Raw genomic sequence first — 27,803 nt, 5'->3', positions numbered from 1 at the left:
AGATTTTGCAGTTCTAGGTTAAAATGATTCTGTTACTCACCTATGTGCATTGTAATATCAGATCAGAATTCTGTCAGAAAGATCATTTTAAAGGAGGCTGTTCCACAGCTGGTGCTGTTCTATAAGTTTTCCTGGTATTAATGTTTTATCTCCATCTTCTAAAATCTATCTCATCACTCATTGTCCTTACCATCTGTCTTTCTTACAGGCACAATTCTAAAAGCTTTTTATGATGTTACCTTAACAGTACTAGCAGGGAAGGACTCTCATGAGAGGAACTAGATTGCCCTTAAACAATTGGATCTTCTGTTTCTTGCATCTTAACTGAACGTTGGTAGAGAACATTTCTATACTTATACACAGTTACATTTTGGGGATTTAGAGGTTCTGCCATTGGAATGCAAGCAGAGTTTCCCTATACTTCCTGACCCCCAACACGCCATATATGGCAGCATCCCCCACCATCAACGCACAACACTAGAGTGGTACATTTGTTGCAAGTGGTGAACCTTCATTGACACATTATCTTCTCTCAAAGTTCACGGTTTATATTTGGGTTCACTTTTGGTGTTGTACATTCTATGGGTTTTGATAAACGTAGAATGACACATATCCACTTTGACAGTATCATACAAAATAGTTCCACCACCCTAAAAATCCTTTGTGCTCCGCCTACTCATTCCCCTCTCTCCTCTAATCCGTGGTAACCACTGATCCTTTTCCTGTCTCCATATTTTGCCTTTTTCAGAGCGTCATATAGTTGGAATCATATAGTATGTAGCCTTTAAAGATTGATTTCTTTCACTTACTAATATGTATTTAAGGTTCTTACATGGCTTTTCATGATGTAGTAAGTCATTTCTTTTTAGTGCCGAGTAATATTTCATTGTCTGGATGTGCCACAGTTTATCCATTCACCTACTGAAGGGCATCGTTATTACTTCCAAGCCTTGGCAATTATGAATAAGGCTACTATAAACATTCATGTGCAGGATTTTGTGCGAAGATAAAGAACCTGAGTTTTTAAAGTTATAAGATGTATTTATTTTTATGTTTTACAAGTAACACATGCATGGTGTAGAAAATTAGAAAATGTGAGAAAATGCGGGGAAGTAAATAAAACTGACTATAATATCATCACCAGACTCATCTAGCATTAATATTAGATACATTTATTTCTGTTGTTTTCTAGTACATTGTACACATGCATACATATAGACACATGTTTTAGTATAATGGGAAAAAATCTTATTCTGAGGACTTGCCTGTGTCATTAAATATTCTTCAAAGCATAATTTTTATTTTCTAGGTAATAGTCCCTCACATGCATATTCCATAATGTATTCAATCCATCCTGAACATGGCCATTTGTACAATTTGTACTGTGATGAACAGCCTTTTAAACTAAAATTTTGTCTTCATTTCTGATTATTATAATAATCTTATATACATAGAAGTAAAAATATTTTTAAAGATCTGATACATACTGTCAATCACATTTCATAAAGGCTCTGCTAATTTGCATTCCAACTAGGAAATTTTGAGAGGGCAAATCTAACTGCTTTTTTGAGGGTGTGAATTAACTGTTTGTCTTTCCCATCTCATTTTTTTGAGTTAATAGCGTTATAACAATTTCCACATAACAACATTCACCTGTTTAAAATATACAATTCAATGGCTTTTAGTATCCCTGTCTCCATTTTTTTAGAAACATGAAATTTTAAATCTTCAGCATCCTTGAAAATGGCAGGGCCTGACAGACCTGGCAGAGGGTCCCACTGTCAACGATGCCCTATAGTCAGGTAGGGGAACCAAGATGTGCAGTGCTTAGGTGAGTCGTGCAAGGGAAGAGTTGTTCTTATAAGGGTGTTTGTTTTGACCTATTTAACTTCTTTCTAGAATTGCAAGTAAGTAAATGTGGCCAGAAATGAATGAATTAAAAAACTTTTAGAAATGAGTTGTTAATTGGCTGGGCATAGTGGCTGATGCCTGTAATCCCAGCTCTTTGAAAGGCTTAGGTGGGAGGATGGAATGAACCCAGGAGTTCGAGGCTGCAGTGATCTGTGACTCCACCACTACACTCCAGCCTGGGTGAAAGCAAGACTCCATCTCAAACAAATTGAAAATTAAAAAAAGAGGTGATAATCATTATTTGCAAATGGTAACTTTACCCTGAAAAACAAGAGTATCAAATAGATGAAATATTGAAACTTGGTAAGATGACAAGATGAACAAATATGTAAAACAACTCTATGTACATAAAGGAATATATTCTTACATATAAGAATACATATAGTTATAATTTTCCATTTATAAACACTTAGAATATATAGGGGTAACATATTTTATAACTTTAACTCATTTATTTACTTTAAAAAGTATTATACAACTTTACTTATTTATTAAAAATAAACAGACATGTGCTTGAATCAGAAAACTGAATATTATAAATATATCAATTACGTATGAATTAATTTATATTCAGTATAATGCAGAATAAAATTTCCATATTATAATCATAATTATTACTATGTTGCCTCTTGAGAGAGTAATTGTAAAAATCACTTGGGAGAATAAACAAGTGAACATATTCAAGCAAATATTTTAAAAATAGGATAATGAGGGAGTACTTGTCCTGCCAACATTAATGCCTGATACAAAGTTATAATAAATGGTACTATACGTTACTTACAGAAAATCAAAAACTGCATCAATAAATTACTTTAACAATAGTGGTACTAGTTGTTATAGAAGCATCACAGCAATGTTTTTAATTTGACTCTAGTGCCATGCACTTAAGCATTTGTTTATAGCTCAGAAACAGACTTTAATATAGAGTATTATTTTCTGTTTGATAAAGTTTTTACTGCACATCTGGGTTTAAAGGAAGAATTATTTAGTAAATTGTTCTAGTATAGTTAATAATATAGCAAACAATAGATCACATTGGATCATCAACATTATACCATAGCAAAAGAAATTTGAAATAGATGAAAACATTACATTTTAAGGAAAACTATCTTATGTCTATATTTGAAACAACTTTCAAGTTGCAAATATAATAGAAAACCATAAGGAAACAATATATTCGAATACATAAAATGAAACTTTCTGTCATAAAGTAAAAAAATGTGGAAGAAATGTTTAATAGCAAAGGAAGACAACTCAATTTTTAAAAGACTAAACGTCACTGAAATGAAAAACAGAAAAACCAATAAATTTTCTAGTAGAACACTAATAGGAAAATGGACAAAGCTTAGAAGAAATTCAAATGGTTTATAATTGTGTAGAAATTAGTTTGTACTAACACAATAAAAACTTTTCCACCTATATAGCTATCTAAGCTTTTGCATTTATGAAGTTCGGAAAAATATTGTCAAAGGGTCACTCTTAAACCTAACTGAGGAGTGTATCCTTCCTGAAAATAAATTTTGTAATAGATTGAGTAGCTTCTTTGAAAATACATGTAATATATTTTGAATTCCATCTACATCTTATGCATGTACAGAGATAATTATTGATGACACAGGTACATTTAGTCTTGGTTCTGCCATCCTGGAACCAGTACTCTGCTGAGAAAAGAGCCTTTATAATGTTTAAAGCTTTAACTCAGTGCTTCCACTTGTCGAATCAACTCCAAAGAAATAATTGTTTTAGAATTATTTGTAATAGGAAAATAATAGAATCAACTTAAATGCCCAACAGTGAGGAATCGGTAAATTATGATACATTCCTTACAACATATTATTCATCTATTAACAACTATATTTGTGAAAAATATTGTAAAGCATGGGGTTTATTCATGGTTCAGTATTAAATGAGACAAGTAGGATTCAAATGAAGTGTCTATAGTAGAGTTTCGACATTGTTTAAAACATTTTTATCTCTCTGTATATATATCAAGTTAAAAAATGTCAGAATTTTAAAAGCAGCTGTTTCAGTCCAGTGAGAATGAGTGATTTTCATTTTATTTTAAATTTGTTAAAATTTTTTTGAGAATATATATATATATGCATACATATATACACATACTACACACACATACACACAGAGAAACATAAACACAAAAATAAAAATTTAGGCTGGGTTCCTTGGTGTGTTTTAATGCTTTGATTTAACAATTTCCTCACATATAAAGTAGGGAAAACATTAATAGCATTTATCTTACAATATTCTTCAGAGGATCAAATAAATTAAATGAGGAGATTAGCTTACGACAGACCATGGCACATAACATGTACTCAATAACAGTGTTAATATTGTTTTTCTCATTATTATTATCTTTTAAAAATTTGGAGGGGCTCCTCTGTTTCATGAGCCCCAGCATGGGTAGGTCTTGACTTTTCTCATTGCAGCTCTATTCTTCTTATTATGAGGTAACTTCCTTCTGGCTTTTTTCAGTAGTTGGTCTATTATTCTTAGTTTTTGATGATGTGGTAAGTTTTCATAATTTTCTATCATTTTCTGTGTCTTTTTGTGTATACTTTATATTGGAAGGTCAGGGACGGCCATGTCCAGGGCTGCCAGACAGCCAGCATTTAAACCCCTCTTAATCAAACACAAACCTTGGAAAACCCCAATTTGTTTATCTGCAGTGTCTAAAGTGATCAACAATAGCAGCTCCAAATGCTGTGCTCTTTCCTGAAAGTGACTGTCTGGGCCAATCTCTGAATAGTTTTGAGGCAGTTCCATAGGAGTTACTTGCACGAGATCCCCCAGTGCTCTGAAGAAATTCATCTCAGAGCTGTTCAGGTGTTCATGCTGACCAGGTACCAGGTCAAAGCTTCCAGAGAGGACCGTCAGGGGCCAGTAAGCTCCTGTCCAAGTCAAATCCACTGGGAGAGTTGTGGGTTAGCCAGTTCATGAGCCCAGTGCTGATTTTAGGCAGGATTTTCAAATTCATGCTGTTGAAGTTAGTTTTATTGCCTAGTAATATGGAACCAAAAGAATGTGCTTAGAGAGAAAATGTTCCTTTTTATATACTGGTGAATTTAGAAAAACAAAAGTTCAGTTTTCTTTATTGTGCAAATCAAAATCTATTTAAATCCTAAGCCCTGACGTTCATTTAATACTTATGGTTACATTGGGAAATTATACCTCTTTCTAATTTGAATTTAATGTAAACTGATTTTTAATTGTTTTGTATAACCATGGGTAACAGATTTTTTTGAACACTGCATGATAAAAATCAGCAAATATGTCAGACAAAGCACAATGTTACAAGGAAACACCACAGCATGTGTTGACAGTTATAGAAGAATTGCTGCTGTTTTCACCCTTCACACCAGAATAATTTTTTCAATATTTACCTCCCATGTGTAGAGAGAGAAACATATGGGGCTTTACATAATCATAAGCATAAACAGGTGGCTACTTAGGTACATTTAATTTGCAGGCAACATCAATACTGAACAACACAATCAGCTCCACATGGCTCCCAAACTCTTTCTCCTAACATTCCATTAACAAAATTAAGATCATTAAAATAGAGGGAGGGTATAGTCCTCCCTCAACTGGCTTCAGCTACCTTTCAGAGTCATGAATAAAACAGTTTTTCAAAAATGCCTTGGCATTTTGCTGTTTCCTTTGTTCAAGGGAACTTCAGTAACTGTGTATAATGTATACCTTGTGAATAACAATGAGCAGCATAATATTTGCATTTAAAATGTGCTTACATTTCTATTCTCCCTATAATCTGCTCATTATGGGCATAAAATTATGACGGTTAAACTCTAAGTACTTTATCAAAGCATGGGGTTGGACAAGCTCCTCAAAGCAACCTGGAAATATTTCTCCAAAGGCAGTCCACCTAAAGAAGTCACCTGAGGCTCATTTCCATATTCAAACATGCTGGTGAAATCTGTGGAAATTATCATTGCTGGAAATTTTTGCTCCATCTGTACCAGATGCTGAGCTGTAGGTTCCATATATTTTGTTTTTTCGATTTTGATCCAGGCTGGAATATCTAGTTTGTCCTCGTTGGCATTGAACTTACACAGGTACTAATTTTTCTGACCTTATAACTATCCTACAATGGCTTAGAATCCCAGAGTAAAGGCAAATGAGGAGATTTAATAACCACTATGTTTTTAATCATTTGGTGCTTACTAGGTGTTAAGTACTATCTAATCATGTTACCGGTATTAGCTTATTTAATCACCACAATGACTTTATGTGGTAGGTGATAGAATTTTTCTCATTTTATGAAAAATTAAATTGTAGCCCTGAGACTTTAAATTCTGAGGTATACACATTAAGGAAGGGGCTGAGGCCAGAATTAAAACCCAGGCTAATAGGAATTGGCAAGTCATAATCTTAACCACCCCACTCTAGTTGTGTTCCCTTTATCCTGAAAGTTCTGCTGCCCAAAATCACCCAAGGCCCGGGAATCCTGAAAATTCTACCTAAAATCACCTAGGGCTAGGAACAGCAAATAAGTGGTATTGTGAAGATCCTCTTAACAATGCTTTGTGAGAGGTTTGGGGGTGCTTAAGGTCTGTGGAGGTTCTTTCTAGCCCTGATACCTCTATGTGTCTTCTCAAAACACGAGGAGCAGTGCTGTGCAGAACTAATGAGCATCTAGGGAGCTGTGTTGCCAGCAAGGTTGTGAAAATAACAATTTCTCACATTCTTTCTCCTCATTGTAGGTCTATTACTCACGCTGCCTGGGAGAGAGAAAGTTTTAACATGAACAAGTGTATGTATGATGTGTGGCACATTTATTAATAAGCTGTGATTACAATAAAGCTTTAGACCTAGATATCAGATTATATCATTTGATCTTAAGAGCTAACATTATTAATATGTAATTTGTTAAGCATCCCAAATGTGTTAGGTTTTACAGTCACTCCTTTCAAGGAGTTTAAATGTTACTGGGAAAGTTTGTTTTCCCCATGCAATGGTTGAACCAAAGAGGTAAAAATGAATTGAAAGATTTTATGATATATTCTTTTACCTCTACAGGTAAAAGAAATATGAAAAACTATTAATAGCTACTGCAGACAGTTTCAATTCAATTATTATTATTATTACTATTATTGTTTTGTAATGGAGTCTCACTCTGTTGCCCAGGCTGGAGTGCAGTGACATGATCTTGGCTCACTGCAACCTTCGTCTCCTAGGTTCAAGCAATTCTCCTGCCTCAGCCTCCCTAGCTGCTGGGACTACAGGCGTGCACCACCAAGCCCAGCTATTTTTTTTTTTTTTTTTGTATTTTTAGTGGAGACGGGGTTTCATCGTGTTGGCCAGGCTGGCCTCGAACTCCTGACCTCAAATGATTTGTCCCCCCTTGGCCTCCCAAAGTACTGGGATTACAGGCGTGACTCACCACACCTGGCCCCAAATCAATTATTAATGTAAAGACATTTGAACATAGGCATTCTATAGTCTCACTTAGTTTCCCTCAACATTTTAAGAAACTTCCTCACCATCTTTGACATATGTCAAAGAGGGCACTCCCAAATACTCAGTTAAATTACTGTGTATCATTTCTTTATCACACACTTTAACTTCCCCCACACTGCTTATTTCTGCTCTTGAAGACTCTTCTTTGAAGATTGTTGGAGTCACTCATTAGTTGATGATGTTCAGTGATCTGTAATTGACACCAAAATCTGAGACTCTTCTCAGTTCAGACTATTATTATTTTATATTCCAATACTTTGAGGATTTTGAACTTTTTGCTTTGATAGATTTATATAATATACCGACTTAAACATCCTTGTTATTATATATTTGTCATATATATTTCTCATTTCACATGTTTCTTGTGGCTTTTCTATCACTGTGTTACATTCCCAAGACAAGTTTTAGGTTGGTATATTCTACAAATGTATCTTTTTCAGGACTACCCCAAATCCAGTGTTTCCATTAGAAGTTCTAGCTCAAGTATCTCTATTCATCTTTAGATTGAAATGGTGTGCATGAAATAACCTATCAAAGCCTTCAAAGTAGGACCAGAGATTATTATTGTTCTTCTCACACTGTGGCATCTGGGGAAGGCTGATCCATGTAAAGAGAGGGCTGGCTGGTGAGACCCATAAACATGTTTTTCTCATGAGCAATGTCCTTGTAAGTCATACATGCAATAGGGAGGCAAGACTGGCTTGGTGGCAGGATGCGAAACTTGGATGTCAAAGCTCAGATTGAGATTCTAGAGCTGTGACTACCAGTTGTAAAAATTGTAACTATTTTCATATCCCCCTATAGTAATAATATTTCTTTCATTGTCCTCAAAAGATTATTGTAAGGATAAATGATGCATATGAAAAAGTTTTCAAACTTGTAAATTTCTAAACAAATTTCAATTGTTGCAATTACTGTTAATAACAACTGCAAATCATTAAGAATGGGTTAAAAATCTGAACTCACTCAAAACCTAAGATTCAAGGAAAAGTCTTGAAAGACTACATTCATTTATTAATTAATTTTTAACAGCTCAATCTATTGCATTTCCCATGATTTTTGTTAGTTAAGTGATGTGTTTTTTTTTTTAATGAACAATGTCTCTTAATTCAAAAATAACAATAAAATTCCTTTTGAGAACTAACAGGCTAGGTGTGATGGCTCACACCTGTAATCCCAGCACTTTGGGAGGCTGAGGCGGGCAGATCACCTGAGGTCAGGAGTTCAAGACCAGCCTGGCCAACATGGCGAAACCCTGTCTCTATTAAAAATACAAAAATTAACTGGGTATAGTGGTGCACAACTGTAATCCCAGCTACTCTGAAGGCTGAGGCAGGAGAATCGCTTGAACCTGGGAGTTGGAGGTTGCAGTGAGCCGAAATCATACCACTGCACTCCAGCCTGGGAGACAGAGCAAGACTCCATCTCAAAAAAAACATTGTGCACATGTACCCTAAAACTTAAAGTATAATAAAAAAAAAAAGAAATCTGACAATCCTAGGTGGAAATAGACATCTATTTTCATGTGTTAACTTGTTTTATAAAGGTTGCATATTTGCTTATTTTAATAACTTGATTACTCAAATCTTGGAATGTGTCTTGTCTTTCTTTGGAAGAATAACAAGGCATATTTTTCCCAGTATAAAACCATTGTACACTTTGAGAAAAAGATGAAAAAAAAGTTGGTCACATTTAGATCTAATCAGTCCCAGTGGTGCTTTAGTTTATATTTAACTTTCTTCAATGTGAAACTGAAATTCCAATATGGCATCATATTAAAACAACAACTACAACATGTCCTAGTTTTTATGGCTTTCAATGGCTGTTTCTAAAAAGGAATGATTTGGATTGGCTGCAATAGTATATGAAGAGATAAGTTAATCAAATATTTTTCCTATATTGTGCCACTTTAGTATGCTAAACTGTGTACTTCATCTTTTAAGGAAAAGCACATAGATTCATAGACACATTTTTCTTGCAATAGAGACATCCAGCAAGACAGCTCTGAATAGTGTGATTAACTGATAAAATGATGGCCCTTAGGGTTTTAGCTTTTTCCTACTTCATAATATTTTAGGTCTGTTATTACCTTAGGTGAGCTCTACTCCCCAAGAAAGATGACGCCAAATTAATTCTTCTGTGACTTATGTCATCGATATAGCTAGGATAAAAATAAAACTATGTGTCTCTACCTTTTATGAGATTTTAGGTAGGTATTTTTTAAAAACTTATTTCACAAAAACTGCTGAATTTTCTATACCCTGATAATGATTGTGGACTCTTAGAAATAAATCTTCACACACAGACAAATGAGATTAAACACACACAGGCACACACATACACACAAATTCATTTACTGTGGTGAATTCAAGAACACGATTTTATTGAATTCTTCCTGATACAGGATATAATAAAATGAGAAATTCCTTCAAAGTAAATGTGTCTTTCCCTTATTTTAGTCAAGCACACCATACAGTGAGTGAACACTATTCCATTTCTAAAAGTTTTTAGGATAGGTTGCATTTGCTACCTTGCTCATTCCTGCCAAGATTGCATCAGTCACTGTTTTTCTGGAAGTTTATATCTAAAAATCACCAAAATTCCTTTTGTTTGTATGAGTAAAAATGACTTCAAAAATAACTGATTAAAATAATCTTTGAACAGTAACCAAAAATATACAAAATGACACTATAATTGGCTAAAAATGATTTGATATATAGATGAATTTCATTGGAATACACTTGTTGACAAAATAGTAAATGACTTTTTGAAGCTATATAATTTTACTAAGTTTTTAAAAATACACTATCTTCTTAGAGCATGCTAGTATATAATATTATTAATTACTTTCGGGTTAAGAATGCAATTAACTAATTTCTTCTTTGTCCTCATTTTCTTTGGAATTTATTAAAATCTATTCAATAAATGCATTTCTGAAAGTGATACAAAGCAGAAGTGCCCATAAAATAAAAATAAAATAAATCAAACAGAACAACTTAGACATACAATGTACAAAAAGCTACATCTTAAGCAGTAAAATTTTATTGTAGTAGTTGATTATCCTGATAGAGAAAACATTTCAAATACTGAAAGTAGTGAAATAAATATCAATGAAATAGTGAAAATAGTGCAATTTTCTAATGGAAAAATTAGAGAAGAAATGAGAGAAAATGAGAAGAACAATTGACATATAGTCAAGAGCGGTCAGTCCAGAACAACTACAGAAGCTGGTATTTCCAAGGAGGGTTATGTGATATATTATGTTGTGATTTATTAGTGTGTGTTTTCCACAAGCGTTTTATAATAAAAGAAATTTGGGAAATTCTGCATCTCACATTCTTCTCTTGAGAGTCACAGTGTATTTAAAGTTTCTGAGAAGTCTTACATTATTTGGACCTATGCAGATACTTTTTCACTGTGGTAAAATACACATAACATTAACTTTGCCATTTTAAAGTGTACAGTTCAGTGGCTTTAAGTACATTTGGAACATTGCGCAACCATCACTGCTATCTATCTAGTCCAAGCTATATAGCTTTTTTTTTTTTTTTTTTTTTTTGAGAGACAGAGTCCCACTCTGTTGCCCAGGCTGGAGTACAGTGGAGCGATCATGGCTTACTACAACCTCTACCTCCTGAGCTCAATCAATCCTGTCACCTCAGCCTCCCAAGCAGCTGGGACTGAAGGTGCACGCCAATATACCCAGCTAATTTTTGTGTTCTTTGTATAGATGGGGTTTCGCCACGTTGTCAAGGTTGGTCTCAAACTCCTGGCCTCAAGTTACCCTCCCACCTCAGCCTCCCAAAGTTCTGGGATTACAGGCCCAGCTACATAGCTTTTTAATCATGAATGTGACTACAAATCATTTCCCTTTGGGAATATCTTTTAATTTTAGTGTGTCTAGAGAATATATTCATAAAAAAAGCTGACCAAATCCAATCTTCTCCTTTTAAAAATAAAAAATTTAAAATGTGACAGAGAAGTAAGATGCCTTGCTTGAGATCACAAAGTAGTTGGAACAGAGCCAGTGTCATCCAGATTTCCCATTTCCAAGAACAGGTTCTTTTCTATTTCAAGGTATTTTCCCCTTGTCTCCATTTGTATTGTCTGGTCTTATGATCTAGTGATCTATAAGCAATACTTCATAATTTTACCTAGAAGAATTCTGGGTTAAAACAAGCATCTCTAATCTTTAAAAAGATATCACTTTAAAAATGTACACAGTACTTGTGTTGTAACTCTCTCCTTGGGATTTTCTTGTGAGAACTTTCATTGTAAGAATTCTCCTTTTAATTCACGTAATTTTGTTCTTAGGTCTTTTTAAGATTGTGGCTGATAAAACTCCATACCTTACTATGGAAGAAATCACAAGGACCAGTCATATTGGACCAAGTAGACTAGGGCATCCTTGCTTCTATCATCAGAAGGATATAAAACTAGAGAACCTCATCATAAAGCAGGGTGAGCAAATCATGCTCAACTCAGTTGAAGAGATTGATGGAGAAATAATGGTGAGCTGCGCAGTAGCAAGGAATCATCAAAATCACTCATTTAATTTGCCTTTGTCACAAGAAGGAGAATTCTACGAGTGTGAAGATGAACGTATTTATACTCTAAAGGAGATTGTTGAGTGGAAGATTCCTAAGAACAGAACAAGAACTGTAAAACTTACAGATTTTTCAAATAAGTGGGACTCAACGAATCCATTTCCTAAAGACTTTTATGGTACCCTGATTCTCAAGCCTGTTTATGAAATTCAAGGTGTTATGAAATGTGAGTATCCACTGAGAATGATGTTCTATGAGCATGAGCATTGTGGGGTTTGGGAAAGAAAGGTTTTAGAGCCTGAAGAATGGGAGTCTGCTTTTATTTCAACTATTGAGCCTCTGAGAGTTAGATTCCTCATCAATCAATAAGCAAACCACATATTTGTTCCAAAGATCAAATTGAATAATGAATATACAAGTATGTTGTAAATTGTATGGTGCTATTCACATGTGAGGTGCTATAACTATCAGGAACAGAGAGATCAAACTACTAATTTATTTTTATTACTACCAGTTAAATATGACTAGAAAAGAGCTACTTTTAAAAAATAGAACATATTTAGTTAGAATGAGGCTTTCTTGTATGGAGGTGGTCAACAAAAGAGGTAAATATGCGAAGTTTCCTTAATGCGTCCCTTACTTCTATTTTTCTGACAGTCTTTTTCTTTTTCCAGCCATCCATTATTGGCTATAAATCTCTACTATCCCGAAGCCCCTCTGTCTTAAGGGAAAATGATATGATAAATTAATTCACACATAGGCGTGGTGTTTTTGTTTGTTTGTTTTTTTGTTTTGAGACGGAGTCTTGCTCTGTTGCCAGGCTGGAGTGCAGTGATCTCCTGCCTCAGCCTCCCAAGTAGCTGGGACTACAGGCACCCGCCACCACGTTCAGCTAATTTTTTTGTATTTTTAGTAGAGACGGGGTTTCACCATGTTGGCCAGGATGGTCTCGATCTCTTGACCTCGTGATCGGCCCACCTCGCCTCCCAAAGTGCTGGGATTACAGGAGTGAGCCACCGCGCCCGGCCCGGCGTGTTTTAATATGCAATCTTCATAGAATTATTTGCATTTTGAAATAGGAATATCTGGAGAGAGCATTGTTACTTCAAAGGTGTTAATACCTTGAATTTCAGGATTGTGACACATGAGTAGGATGGATAGTAAAGAGTTCTGAACTTGGAGTCCTAGATTCTAACTCTGGGTCAGTAACTTAATAGGTGTTGGTCTTCAGTGCACCATTTAAACTCCCTGTTTATGCAAAGAAAATGATGATACTCTTTTGCCTACCTTTTAAAGTAGTTTTGAGTTTTTAATATTACAAAAAATTGAGGCAATGGCAAATTGTAGACCCCACATTAATGTTCTGTTAGCGATCCCTAAATGTGCAGTTGAGATGAGTAATTGAGATTTCTTTGATTTTTGTAAATAATAAATAGTATCTTCTCATTTTAAAATTTGTTATTTTCTAAAACTATTGGCATCTCCTGCCTATCACATAGTTACAAATGAGGGTAAACCCCGAACCTAAGCACATGGATAAAGTGGTTACAACATTTAATAAATTAGGAAGCAAGAAAGACTACTCCAAGGAAATGGCATTTAAACGGAAGGCTCAAAGGATGCATAGGAGGTAATCAGGCAAAGAAGAAAGGGACAAGGTTGGAGAAGGCAGGAGTGGTATGGGGGCAGCAGGTGAGCAGGGGATGGGAGCTCTAGCATAGTTGGTGTGAGAAACAAACGGAGAGGGCAGGTTGAAACAAATATGAACACATGCAATGGGGAGTGGAATCAATCATGGAGGGTCTTGAAGTATATACTAAGAGGCTAAAATGTGTGACAAGGGCAAATCAGTAAAGGGCTTTAAGCAGGGAGAGAAGAACAGAGGAGAGTAGTGAGGCCAGTTGAGTGCCAGGGTACAGGAAATTTATACAGTAGAGACATCAATGGGAAAGACAGAGAATCATAGTTGGGCTTTATGCGTATTTAAGAAGTACAGAGAGCAAAATGTGAAGATCTATTGGAAGGGGAAAGAAGCCAAACTTGTTCCCAGCCTCCCAGCTTGATCTACTGGATGGAAGTGCAGTCTATTGAATGTAATCATCAGAAGATCAGGGGATATTAACATATTTGTTTAGGTAGGGCTTAACTGTGAATTTATGTTAACCAAGACCGAGAAGAGAGCCCTTGGTTGAAAAAATACCGTTTACAAAATGTTTTAGTCTAATTCCCGTTCTTTAACGCTATTTAAATTAAATTCCCACTTTAATTATACTGGATCATTAATTTCATAGGGATTATTTTAAACATAGTTCTTATTGTATAGCAATTTCAGGACAGATACTGCATGAGACTGGATTGCATGTATATTGACTGCAGAATATTCCTTGGAAATAGAGGATGGGTGTCTTATCACAAATACCTAATTTAAAGTATTTGTATTGTTGTAGGCATTTTTGCCCTGAATATAAAATGTAGACCATGTTTTGAATCCATTGTGGTTTTGTTTTACATGATTCTTTCTCAAATTGAAGATTCAAACTTGCCTTGACGTCAAGAAATGTTACTAAATTGCTTTCCACAGGCCTTGAGTGTCAAGCATAGTCCAAACCCTTCTTGGCTAGAATGCTTCCTTTCCAAAGTGACAAGAAAAAGAGTAGGTCTGAGCAGGGAATTGGAAGTTCTATAGAAACCTTAGGGGAAAGAGCAAGATGAAAAATACTGAGAACTGCAGGGACCCATGAAATATTGATTTGCTGAAAAGAGAACATAACAAATAAATAGAGATAAGAGAGAATATAAGATATTCTACTACTATTACTAATTTTTAATTATTAATGTGAAAATTTGGGCTTCAAAAAAAATAAAAGTGTTTAAATAAAGTATTTGTTTCTGGAAACTTGGCCAAAATCTCTGTCATAGATCTGAACCCCCCTAACCCTCATCACACATTTAATCATTTAGAAAAAACTATCCCTCTTTGGAAAATAGATACATATAACAGTGCAAACTTCAAACTATTAGTCTTATATAAGCCACTTCATGATGCGTATTGTGCCTTTCTCAGGAAGATAAAATTCATATTAGCATAGTAAATGGAATACGTAACATTTGCAAATGAAAAAATTGAGTGAGCTATTTAAATTTGCCTCTGAGAGAGGTCTTGACCATTAAAACTTTTAAAATAGTGTCATGTTTTGACACATAGATCCATAATTATTTCTTCCCTGAGTGAAAATTTCAGAGTTGTATAACTCTCTTTCTTTTTTGAAAAAATTTCAATGCCTCTCAAATTTGGGGGGTGTGGTTTTAGCCCAGATGTGTAAAAAATTAATTCATTTTATAAGCAGGGGGCTGAAATCACACAAGTGAAAAGTGGTATCAGAACAGTTGTATCTGCATATTGTATAATCAGTGATTCATGAATAGCAGAAAAATAACACTTTGGTCTTTAGGATACTGAGACTTCCTCTTTCTCTCATTTAATTTTTAAAAATAATTTTAATGTTTATCAAAGTCCAAAAAGTCAAATAGTAAAAAAAATTATAACAATGTTATCAGCAAACCTTTATGCCCTTGACACGAGGGCCAAATTTTCCTCATATTCTGCTCTTCTGAGGTAATGCCTTTAAATATTTTTCCCCTACTTTCTGGCACATTTCTAAATCATAAAGGAATATTGCTCTTTTTCAAGACATCAACTTTAAGATAGTAACTATTGACTTTCACATATGACAACGAAGGCTTAATTCTCTTATATTCCTACTTCCCCTTCCCTATATTCTCGGTATATTATAAGTTATGGCTAAGCATTAATATTTTCATTATTGTGACAATTCACTGCTCAACCAAGTGGTGTATAATGAGTATAATTCCTTTTCTCCATAACTGTTTTTCTGCTATGACGACCTTATCATTTTCTTTGCTTGATTTTCTTCAATTTTATCCTAAGTCTTAGAGCACTCTTCAGCTCTTTAAAAAAAGGCCACTCAGTGTAATTTTTCAAAGAACCCAAACTGTCGGGAAGGCTACCTTTTCTATTAATTTATTTTCCTGAATGTATTCCTTTTTAACTCTTCATTCTCATGTTCCAATTGGAATTGCTTATTCTTGAGACCAACTGCATAGGTGCTGCCCTGGGAATTCCATTTAAAATCATCCTGGTGATTCCCTGTTGACGTGTGTCTGTGTTGACTAGCTATTTCTGAAATCAAATAACTAACTCCCTCTATCTTGACTTTCTTCCAATTTTTATGCAGGCCAACCTTCACTTGCTTCCTGAGAACGGTGCATGGAATATCAAGTACTTAGCCTGAATGTTTGAAAAATATTCTATACACATGTAAGATTGATAGTTTGGCTACTTACAGAATTCCAGGTTGAGAATAAATTCCCCTCAGAATTTTGAAAACTTTACTCCCTTATCTTCCACCATACTGTATCGTCTTGGAGAGATTATATGTGGTATTCTGAAGTTTCACAGTAATGTGACTTGGAGTGGGTCTGTTCTTTCTTAGTGATGACAGTTTTCAATCTGAATATTTAGGTGCTTCATATTTGGAACAATCTCTCTGATAATGTCCACTCAATTATATTTTCTCTTCTCTCTGTCTTTAATTTCAAATCTCATACTGAAATTCCCATACTGATCTTCTAGAGCCTTGTTTCTTTTCTATTTTATATCTTTTTGACTTTTGTTTATCTCCAGGGAAAATTTTCATAACTACATTTCCAACTGTTTTAATGAATTTTTAATTTTAGTTATATTTTTAATTTCCAAGAGTTATTTCTTACATCATTTTACATATTTTACACTGTTCTTGTTTTTAAAATACAACATCTCATTTCTCTGAGACTATTTGAGGTAGTTTTTTTTGTTTTTTGTTTTTCTTTTTTTTTCTTTTATTATTATGATTATTATTATTTTTTTGTTTGTTTGTTTGTTTGTTTGTTTGTTTGAGACGGAGTCTCCCTCTGTCGCCCAGGCTGGAGTGCAGTGGCGCAATCTCCGCTCACTGCAAGCTCCGCCTCCTGGGTTCACGCCATTCTCCTGCCTCAGCCTCTCAAGTAGCTGGGGCTACAGGCGCCTGCCACCCGGTGGCTCACGCCTACAATCCCAGCACTTTGGGAGGCGGAGGTGGGCAGATCACGAGGTCAGGAGATCCAGACCATCCTGACTAACACGGTGAAACCCCGTCTCTTTCAAAAATATTTTAGATAGTTTTTTTTAAGTTTTCAAGAGTTCACTGCAAAATATCTTCTTTTGGGGCTTTTTTTTTTTTTTTAATTTTTGGTGTATCATTTCTTGTTAAATGTTTTTATCAAATGCTTTGTGATTACTTGTAATATGTTCATATTTACAGGGGTCAGTTGAAACAAAAATGTACAAGTAAGGCACTGTTTCTATATAAGCTCTGTGTTTATGAATTTTAGATATTATCATGCCAGCTTTTTCACTGCAGCACTCCTCAAATTTAGGTTTTGTGAGTCTTTCCTTTTTGAGTTCAGTTTCACCTAAGAAGAATCTTTGTGGTATCTTCTGGGGATTATGAGACTATTGGAGCTAAGTGGGGACAGAGCTAAAGATCTCACCACTCCCACTTACAGATTTATAATTAACTCCTTCACTTTCAGTCCCACGCTTCCCTCCTGCTCACCTATGTCTGGTTTCGGAGGTTCTGAGATCCTGTATATACTGTTTCCTGCAGAGTGAGAGGTGGAGGAGGTGGTCACCTATCTTCCCTAGATTAGAGTGGAGACCTGGGTCTAACCATTCTTCAGACATTTGAATAATCCCTGTGTTTTTAGCCCCCTGGCTTCGCCTTGCTTTCCAGTGGTCTTATGTCTCCAAATTCTGTCTTTGGAGGTCTTATGGGACAACAACAGTTCACTTTTCTTTGGATTTTGCCTCCTCAGGCACATAGGCATTCCTTTTTCTATTCTGTCAAGTAATTTATCATTCTTCCCTCTGATTTCTGTCTTCATTTAGATTAAGGATTGCAGATATCTTTTAGATTCATTGAACCTTTTTTAAAAAACTTTCTTTTTTGGCTTTTTACCCCTATGGTAAATTTGATGGGAGAAAGAATTGAAAAGGTATAATTTTAGCCCTAAACTTCACTACCTAATTAAATTAGTTCTAGCCCAGAGTTTTGCCTGGATTTATTATAATCTCTCAAAGGACTGGTTGGTACTCCTGCTAAATGATAATAAGTATAATTGATAAATTTAATGTATTTAGTAAAACACAATTTTCAGTAATTTATAAAAATATCACTTTAATTTCTTATGTATGTATTTGTATCTTCTCAATGCTTGAGATAGAGTAAATGTTCCATAAGCATTCAATAAATCAAGTACATGAAAGAATGAATAAAGCAAGTAACACATTGTTTATGCGTGTATATTTATGTGTCACAGTACAAAGCTCCTCTTTAGATAACAAGGGGATTTTCTCACTCACCATATCCAGATTTGACTTATTATGATGACATATTTATGAGTTCAATAGCTAAGGAAAATATGAACTTCATGGTACCAAAGTTTACATCATTTATATTCAAATAACAGGTTCAATTTTTGTTAGTGATGCTTCTCGTAATGTGTCCATGAAAATACTATGACAACATGATATTTAGAACCAGTGGATACTCTAGTCAGCTCCCATTTCATTTTGTTCCTTTAGGCTGCAGTCTCATTGCTAATAGAAATATCATGCAGCTAGCAGAGGAAGGTACCTATTTTGTATTATGTATATATTTATTTTTACATTACCAACTATTAATGCCTTGTTAGGATTTTCCAGAGAAAAAGAATATATATGTGTGCTAAATATACCTAATTATACATTAACATATACAGTGTTATTTGTTTATTTTAAGGAATTGGCTCATGCAAGTATGGGAGTTGAAAAGATCTAAATCTGTAGGACAGGCTGCACCGGCTGAAAACTCAGGCATAAGTTAATGCTGCAGTTTTGAGGGAGAATTTCCTTTTCTCTGGGAATTCTCAGTTTTTGCTCTTAAGACCACCAACTGATTAGATGAGGCCCACCTAAATCATGGAAGGTAACATCCTTTACTTAAAGTCAACTGGTTGTAGATGACAGCTACATGAACAAAATACCTTCACAGCACCACCTAGGTTAGTGTTTGATTAAATAACTAGGTAATATAGCCTAAGCAAGTTGATATGTAAAACTAACCATTACAAACATCAATGGAATACATGTTAAAAGTGTCTAAAAAAGTGTTTATTTGCTTTTCTTAGATTTTATGGACTAAATTAAAATGTAAAAGGCAAAGTAATGTTACAAATAAACTCATATCAAATGCAAGTGTACTCATTTTAAATAACTCTCAATTTCTCAGTGAGGATTGTGATGATTTTTTCTAATACAAAAATTACAGAGCCATTCAAAAGGCTCTCTTTGTTTAGAAATATGGACAACAGATGAACCAGAGGAGAACCAGCTAAGAAAATAGAAATTCACAGTATAGCTTTTCTTAAGTTGAAATAAAGTTACATAAATTTAAAAAAATAATTCACAGAATATCCATAAAGAAAATTGAGATCAAGTGAATGAACTGTGAAGCAAATTTTAATTTAAAAGTCTGGAACAAGGCAGAGCTCAGAAATTATTAGTAAATGTAATAACTGCCCTATAATAAGGATTGTAATGCAATGCAAATATGTAACTAAACAATTCATTGAGAGGGTGAGAGATGAAGATGAAATTCATACTTCTGAGAAAAACAACTGTAGTCTTAGAAAGTAAATGACAAAGATTAAACAGCAAAAATGTCTAACAAATATACAGATTATTATTATTATATAATAATGGAGGAACTAGAAGTTGGGAGAAATTATAGCACTAGAATTTATAAAATTTCTTTGGAGAAAAATATGTAGACACAATCATCTTGTCTTCAAGTCTTGAATGAGAGTGTCTCAGCAGATTTCCATCCCTGTACTAATTTAGGTCCGATTGCAAAGGATTGGTTCTCACTTAGTGAGTTGAGACCAAGAGTGTCCTAGAATTGAATATTAAATATCCAGGGAAACATATGTTGCCCATCACCAACCAAGCTTAAAGGTAACTCTTTATTTTCTCTTTAAAGACAATTTTAGTGGTGTCCCCTAAATTCAAACTTAGTTAAGAGGGTTGTTACAGTGGCAAATATAGAAAAGCACCACATTATGATTAGCATTCACCCTGTGAAGGGACTTTCCCTGAAAGAACTTAGTGAAACAACTCAGTAACATAAAGAAGTAACCTGTTACTCTTTCAGAAAAAATGGAATGGAAATTGTTTTTCACAGGAGCTCCCTTTGGATAACAAGAAAACATACCCAGCAAGGATAATTCATATTCACTCACAAAGAAATTCTGGGAAGTCTAAACTAAAGTTTGATAAGTACATAATGTTTTTACTTTGGTTTAGTTTGGAACAGAAAAACTTGTAATACAAACCTCCAGGAATGTTTCTCAGTCTCATGCTCTCAGGTGTTGCCTTCTTATCTAACATCTTAGAGTCAAAAAGAACTTTTTTGGAAAATGACATTTTCTAATTTAGCTTGTACTCTTTGGTCTTTTTTAGGGGAGGAAATTCCATTTTCCCAATTGTAAAATAACAAATGCTTGTTTAAAAAATTTATCTCTGTCTCTCACACATACACACAGAGACACACACACACACGATTAGAGCTATATATACCACAACATAAGCAGTGGTTATCTAAAATTTTATAAATCTATAAAAGATTCTAATTGTTTTTCCTCTCTTATATTTTAAAATATTTCTATAAAAGCATGCAACTTTTTGTTTTATAAGAAAAACAACACTATAAGTGTTGGTGTCTTTATCTTTCTCTAGGATAGATTCTTAGATGTAATATTTGTCATAAAAATTAATGAAACCTATTTCAGTTTAAAAACTTGAGGACGTCATTGCCAAATTCTAGGTAACCTTAAGCAAATAATGAGTTTTTATTTTAACTTTTGACTGTGGAAAACTTAAAACATATACAAAAATCAACAGAATAGTATAAAAAAGCTTTCATTTTAATGTATTAACAGACATGAGAGAATAATATAAAAATTCAAAGTTCATGCAAAAGTAATGAGGCAGATTGGGTTGCCAGTAAATTGGATGTCTGTGGGCTTCATGGCACTTAGTATAGAAAGAAAGGTAGACTCCTTGATTTCAATCTCTCCTCCCATTGAGTTATCAGAAAATCTGCCAAATTCCTAATTGTAATTTAGTCTTTCTTAATCTGAAATATTTTGGATTTCCTCCTGAGGTAGTTATACATTCCTCAGCCTGGCATTCAAAGTGTCAATTCATTTCCATAGTGTTTCTTTCAGTGAGTCTCCTGTCCAGTCCCTATGCTCTAATTTAAAATCCTGAGATGCTGGATTTCTTTTTAATTACTGACAATTCTCAATTTCCCTTCTTATCATTGATCACGGTGTCCTTGCCATCTGGATTATACCCTCTCCTATTCTATCTTAGCCTGTAATTTCTTTTCATTCTTAAAGTCTCATGTTGTGGCCATGCCTTTCATAAAATGTCTTTATCCTCATCATCAAATTAAATGTGATACTTTTCCCCTTCTTTTTCTGCCTACTGCAATTTTAATTGAGGCTTTTATATGATTCCACTTTCTCTTTTCTCTTGGTATATCAATTATACTGTAAAAAATATTTTTAGTTGTTACCCTAGAGTTTGTAATATATATTTACAACTAATATATGTCACTTTCAAATAGCACAAATAACATCATGAGTACTGCAGTTACCTTATAAGAAAGTATTCGCCATTCCTCCCTCCTGTCTCTTAAAACAGTACTGTCATTCATTCCACTTATCTGTGAGCTATAATCATCCAAAATATTGCTACAATTATTATTTTTAACAGACTGTTTTCTGTTAGATCAATTAAGAATAAGAAAAATAAAACGTTTTATTCTGCCTTCATTTAATTCTTCTCCAACACTCTTCCTTTCTGTGTGTACATCTGAGTTTCCTACCTTTATCATTTTTCTTTTCTCTGAAGAATTTTTTTAAAAATATTTCTTGCAAGGTAGGTGAACTGGTGACAAATTCCCTGAATTGTTACTCATATAAGTAAGTCTTTATTTCTCCTTTACTTTTGAAGGATGATTTCACTGGATGCAGAATTCTAGGTTGGTGGGTTTTCTCCAACTCTTTAAATTTGTCACTCCATTCTCTTCTTGCTTGCATAGTTTCCAAAGAAAAGTCTACTGTAAATGTTGTGCTTTTTCCTCTATAGGTAAGGTGTTTTTACTCCTCTGGTTCAAGTTTTTGCTTTGTCTTTGATTTGAAGAAGTCTGAATGTGATACTCTTCAATGTAGATTTTTTTTTTGGTATTTATCCTGCTTAATGTTTTGAAGCTGCATTTATTTTGGAAAATTCTCAGTCTTGTTACTGCAAATGTTTCTTTTATCACTGTATCCTCCTTCTGGTATACCCAGAACATACATGTTACATCTTTTGCAGTTGTCTCACATTTCTTGGATATTATATTATGTTCTATTTTTTTTATTTCTTTTTCTTTTTTGGTTTGGGAACTTTTTAATTGACATATCTTCAAGCTCATTGATTCTTTCCTCAGCAGTGCCCAGTATAATGAGAAACCCACCAAAGACTTTATTTCTGTTTCTGTGTTTTTAATTTCTTTCATTCCTTTTTTATTTTTTTTCAGACAGAGTCTCACTCTGTCACCCAGGCTGGAGTGCAGTGGCGTGATCTTGGATCACTGCAACCTCCACTTCCTGGGTTCAGGCGATTCTCCTGCCTCAGCCTCCATAGTACCCGGGACTACAGGTGCATGCCACCACGCGCCTGGGTAATTTTTGTATTTTTGTTAGAGATGGGGTTTCACCGTGTTAGCCAGGATGGTCTCGATCTCCTGACCTCATGATCCGCCTGTCTCAGCCTCCCAAAGTCCTGGGATTACAGGAGTGAGCAACCGCGCCGGGTCCTGTGTTTTTAATTTCTATCATTGCCTTTCGGTTTTCCCCTAGAGTTTCTATCTCTCTGCTTACATCACCCATCTTTCCCTACATGTTGTCCCCTTTTTCCATTATGCTCCTTAGCATTATTATTAAATTTTAAGTTCCTGGTCTGATAATTCCCAAATATGCGCTATATCTGAATCTGGCTTTGATGCTTGATTTGTGTCTTCAGAGTGTGCTTTTTTGCCTTATAATGTATGTTGTAGTTTTTTTTTTTTTTTTTTTTTTTAAAGCCAGACATGATGTTTCAGGTAAAAGAAACTGTGATAAATTGTCTTTTAACTTGATATTTTATGTTTATCTATCTAGAAGTTAAGCTGTGTTTATAGTTTACTATAATGGTAGGTGTCAGAGGCTACATTTTCACGTAGTGCTCTTTCTTTTGTTTGCCCTGTTGACTTTAGTCGCTAGAGACTCCTTCTTAGGTACAGTCTTAAATGCCATTCTTTGAGTTGTAGTTTCCTGTTATTATACAGGAGCACTGTTGATGTGGTCGTATGGTATGGAGGGGGAATTTCTATAATTTTATGATTAAGTTTCCGTTATTAGTGAGCCTGTGTCTCTAGGCTGTGACCTTCACAAGTGTTTCTCAGCTTTTTTGTCCCCTTTGGGAGAGACAGAGTGGCTAGTGGAGGCTTGAGTTGGGTGTTCCCGTTCTTTTATGTAGAAGTACTGAGAAGGTTGGAGTTGGGTATTGCTTTTTTCCCACATAGAATATTAGAGGTGGCTTGGTTGGGTAATTCCCTTCCCCCATGATAGTTAGGCTCTGGTAAAGCACAAGTTGGTTAGGCTGTGCTAAAATAGTTTTCCTTGAGGACAGGCATTTTTTAAGGAGAACAGAATGCTCTGGGTATATTTCAGAATGGTTGCTTCTTCTCTCACCCTGCCAGAAGCACAAGGAAATATTTCTCATCTTCACCCTGAGAACCTGGATGGGCCCCTAAAAGTAAGACTCAGAAAAGTGTGGGAGGTCTTCCTAAACATGCTCCCCAACCCTGGGAGTTTTATCTCTTAAACGATTCCACCTTTAGTCCCCAGTTACCCTGGTATTCTTCCAGGTGCTGGCTCCAGCAGTGGTTTTTGCCCCCAGTGAGCTATGACTGTTTGTATTTGCCTACCTGTCTAGTTTTTGGGGTGGTGGTTTTCCCTGTGACCTCAATTCTCTGGTAAATCTAAGAAGAGTTGTTGATTTTCACTGCGTGTGCTATTTCCTTGTATTGAATCTTCTCTTTAGGCATCTATATCATGATTTTGCCTAATCTTTTTTATTAAAAAACTTGGATGAAAATATTTTACTTTGCTCATATATTTATACCTTGATCTCTCTATTATGTTGAAGACATTAAATACAAGTATTTATTGCATTGAACAGGCCATTGATTAAGCTAAACTGCAACCTTAAGAGACATGTCTTAAATAAAATATACAATAGCTACTATGAATAGTAGTAGGAATTTTAACATAGAAAACTTTTTTTTTCCAATGAAATTTTATATAGAATATATTTACTGAATTGCTTCCTTTAGTGCTCACTCATGGACTTTGTTCTGGCAATTATTTTTTATTCATTAATTCATTTATTGAGTATCTACTATGTGCCAGGTGCCACTCTAGACATTCTAGACATTGATGAAGAAAACAATGAAAGCCTCCCACCTCTGGGAAGGCATATGTTTCAGTTTAGGGAAACAAAAATAGAAAATGATCATAATATAAATTAGCAAGTTATATGGAATGATAGAAGGTGAAGGGTGACATGAAATAGAGAAACAGAAAAGGGCAAATAGAAGAGAAGTTTGCAATTTTAAATAGAGCATTTAGAGTAGGTCTCACTGCCAAGATGATATTTAAGCAGACTTGAAGAAGAAGAGTAGTTGGCTGTGAACATATCTGGCTGAAGTATGTAACAGGCAGAGGAAACAGGCTATGCAAAGATCTGACTGACAATGAGGAGGTCCGGGAGACAGTAGGGAGTTAGAGTGAGACAAAGGAGTAGCAGATGAGACCCAGGTGGTGCCAGGGGCCGGGTAAGGACTTTGGCTTTTATACTAAGTGAAAGGACTGACACTGTAGGCTTATAAATAGAAGACAGACATAATTTATTTAGCAGCTAAAAATAATATTTGTTTTCCCTATTGAGACTTGACTGCAAGGATACCGGTTAGAAAGCCACTGCAACAAGCCAGGCAAGAGACAATGTGGCTTAGATCAGGATAGTCCTGATGTAAGATATTTCAGGTGTTAAAAAATAGAAAAGCTAAGGATGTCTCTGAGATTTATGGACTGAACTGAAAGAAAAGAGTTTCCAATAGCTGAGTTTGGGAAGACAGCATACAGCTTAGGTTTTGGGGGAAGATTAGATTTCAGTTTAAGCATGTTAATTTTGAGACATCTATTAGATGTCCAAGTGGAGATCTGAAGTAGACATACTGCATTCAGGAAAATGTTTCGGCTGGAGCTATACTTTGGGTAGTCATCAGCATAAAGATGATATTTAAAGACATGAGACCACTTAAGATCAGTGTAGGCGTGGGTGTAGATAGAGGGAAAAAGAGAACCAAGACACCCTAAAAGGTGTGTGTGAGGGGTGGGTGGTGTATAGGGAGAAGAAACCAGCAAAACTGAGAAGAATCACAAGTGACATAAGAGAAAAATAAGTGAGAAAAATGTATCAAAGAGGAGGGAGTCTAATCCACTTTGTCAAATGCTGCTGAGATCTTAAGTAAAATAAGATAGACTAGCATCATTTCAGTGGATTTAGGCACAGAAGTATTGAAGATAGGTCAGTAATTGAATACAAAAAATTTAAGAGTTCAGATAACAATGGCCTGTAGGCTTTCTCCAGCAGCAATAAAGTTCTCCAATGCATTAAAGCTATTCCTAGCCCACAGCACCCATAGTGTACAAAGACAGATTGGGATCTAGCTTGCATTGAAACTGATGTTCTGGTGGATCAATTCTGAGTTCTCAGGAAGTCCTTGATGGCATCTATTCTACTAATCTCTAGCTCTTCCCTAGACTTGAGGAGTAGCTTGAGCCTATCTAGAGCTAGCTCTAGAATTCTTAAACCTAGCTCATTTTGATTCAAACAACCAGAATTTTAGTTACTAAACTTACCTTGAGGTTCAGGGAAGCCAGTAGGTATAATGTCAAAAGTTAGTGCATGCTAAGCTTTATAAAATAACTTATTAATGTAAGAGGTGCTCTTTCAACCCTCCTTTTTTTTCTAAAAATTAAAAATCTTTACAATTTTGCAGACCTTTAGCCTGTAGGCAACCACTGATTTTTCATTTTTTTTCACAAGAAAATAATACTTTTTCATTGTTGCATCTTCAGAAACTCTATAATTACACAGGACATATAAGTAATACATAAATCACATAGGTTTTTTGATGCTGCATAAACAGTTAATAATATTAAAAGTAATATATATGTAATGTTTTATAAGAGGATATTCTATCTTCTAAATATTCCAAATTGTTCATTTTCAAAAGCATGGAAGGAAGAAAAAAATGACAGAAGGGCAGCCGGAGATATTGAAAATCAATGCCATATCATGAAAATGCTATAAAATTTGTGTTAGTAAATTATCAAGAAAATATAGACTATTATAATACCCTGTTAATATTAACACGTAACTTTATTATCTTTTTTTTTATTTTTATGTTTTGAGACAGGGTCTCACTCTGTCACCCAAGCTGAAATGCAGTGGGTATGATCATGGCTCACTGCAACCTTTGCTTCTCAGGCTCAAGCGATCTTCCCACCTCAGTCTCCTGAGTAGCTGGGACACGCCACCAGGTTCAGCTAATTTTTTCTAATTTTTGTACAGAGACAAGGTCTCACTATATTGCCCAGGCTAGTCTCGAACTCCTGGGCTGAAGCAATTCTCCCACCTTAGCCTCCCAAAATGCTGGGATTATAGGCATGAGACATAGTGCCTGGCCAATACATAAGTTTATTAATTCAGGACCATTTATAATGATACTATGTTGGGTAGTATACGAGGAACAGGTAAATAAATACAGGACAATATTTTAAGCATCTCTGTAGTCTCAAAGGAAGACTCGTGAGACAGTGGATGGTTGGAAAAAATACAGATATCCATTAACCCCAGTGATGCATGAGGCAATGAATACATTGGTGAGCACTCACCAGCATACCTAGGGCTCTTGAATGGCTTCTCTGATTGTGACCCACTCTGCACCACTACTTTGGTAGGCAGGTATAATATAACACCAGTGGAGAAAGAAATAACTTTGACATTGGAAAAATATTGCATCTTGGTATTTATTTTTGCATATTAATCTCAAGTAGCTTGTATCTTATGATTTTGCAATATTGTTTCAACTCACAGGATATGATTTGGTATAAAAGCACATTTTGGGTCAAAACTTTCTTCTATGATAATTTGATATATAAAGTCTGGCCCTCAAGAATATGACTTAAAATGACCTAATAATTTATAAACCTTCATATAGAATTTATGAACACATTTACATACATATTCACACACATATCTATATTCATGTATGTTATGGATGATAAAAGTATAAATATAAGCACAGGAATATTTAATATGAGAACCAGGACAGTGATTGTACGTCAGTAGAAGTGAGGATATGATTCTGAGGAGGTTCCCTAGAGCTCCAAGGTACTGGCTAATGTCCGCTTCTTAAACTGAGTATGGGCTTATGCATATTGGTTTTATATTCAATCTCTTTCATCTTAAAATTTGAAAAAAGGAAAATCACACATAAGAAATGATATATGATGATCATCTGAGTTCTTTATTTTTTAAAAGAAATTTATTTA

The 27,803-nt window shown here is 34.8% G+C and overlaps 1 protein-coding gene across 1 annotated transcript in view; it reads left to right on the top strand.

Annotated features, from left to right (window-relative positions):
* The window catches only part of THEMIS (thymocyte selection associated), a 214,344-nt gene that overhangs the window by 63,403 nt on the left and 123,138 nt on the right, over positions 1-27,803 (top strand). The window contains exon 3 of the mRNA XM_003776918.5: positions 11,719-12,177. Coding sequence (XP_003776966.1) covers positions 11,719-12,177 — 459 coding nt within the window. The remainder of the gene's footprint in view (positions 1-11,718; positions 12,178-27,803) is intronic.

This window comes from Pongo abelii, chromosome 5 (assembly GCF_028885655.2).
Source record: "Pongo abelii isolate AG06213 chromosome 5, NHGRI_mPonAbe1-v2.0_pri, whole genome shotgun sequence".
Classification (NCBI taxonomy): Eukaryota; Metazoa; Chordata; class Mammalia; order Primates; family Hominidae; genus Pongo; species Pongo abelii.
Note: the sequence above shows the minus strand (reverse complement) of the source record. Positions and strands in the feature narration are given on the sequence as shown.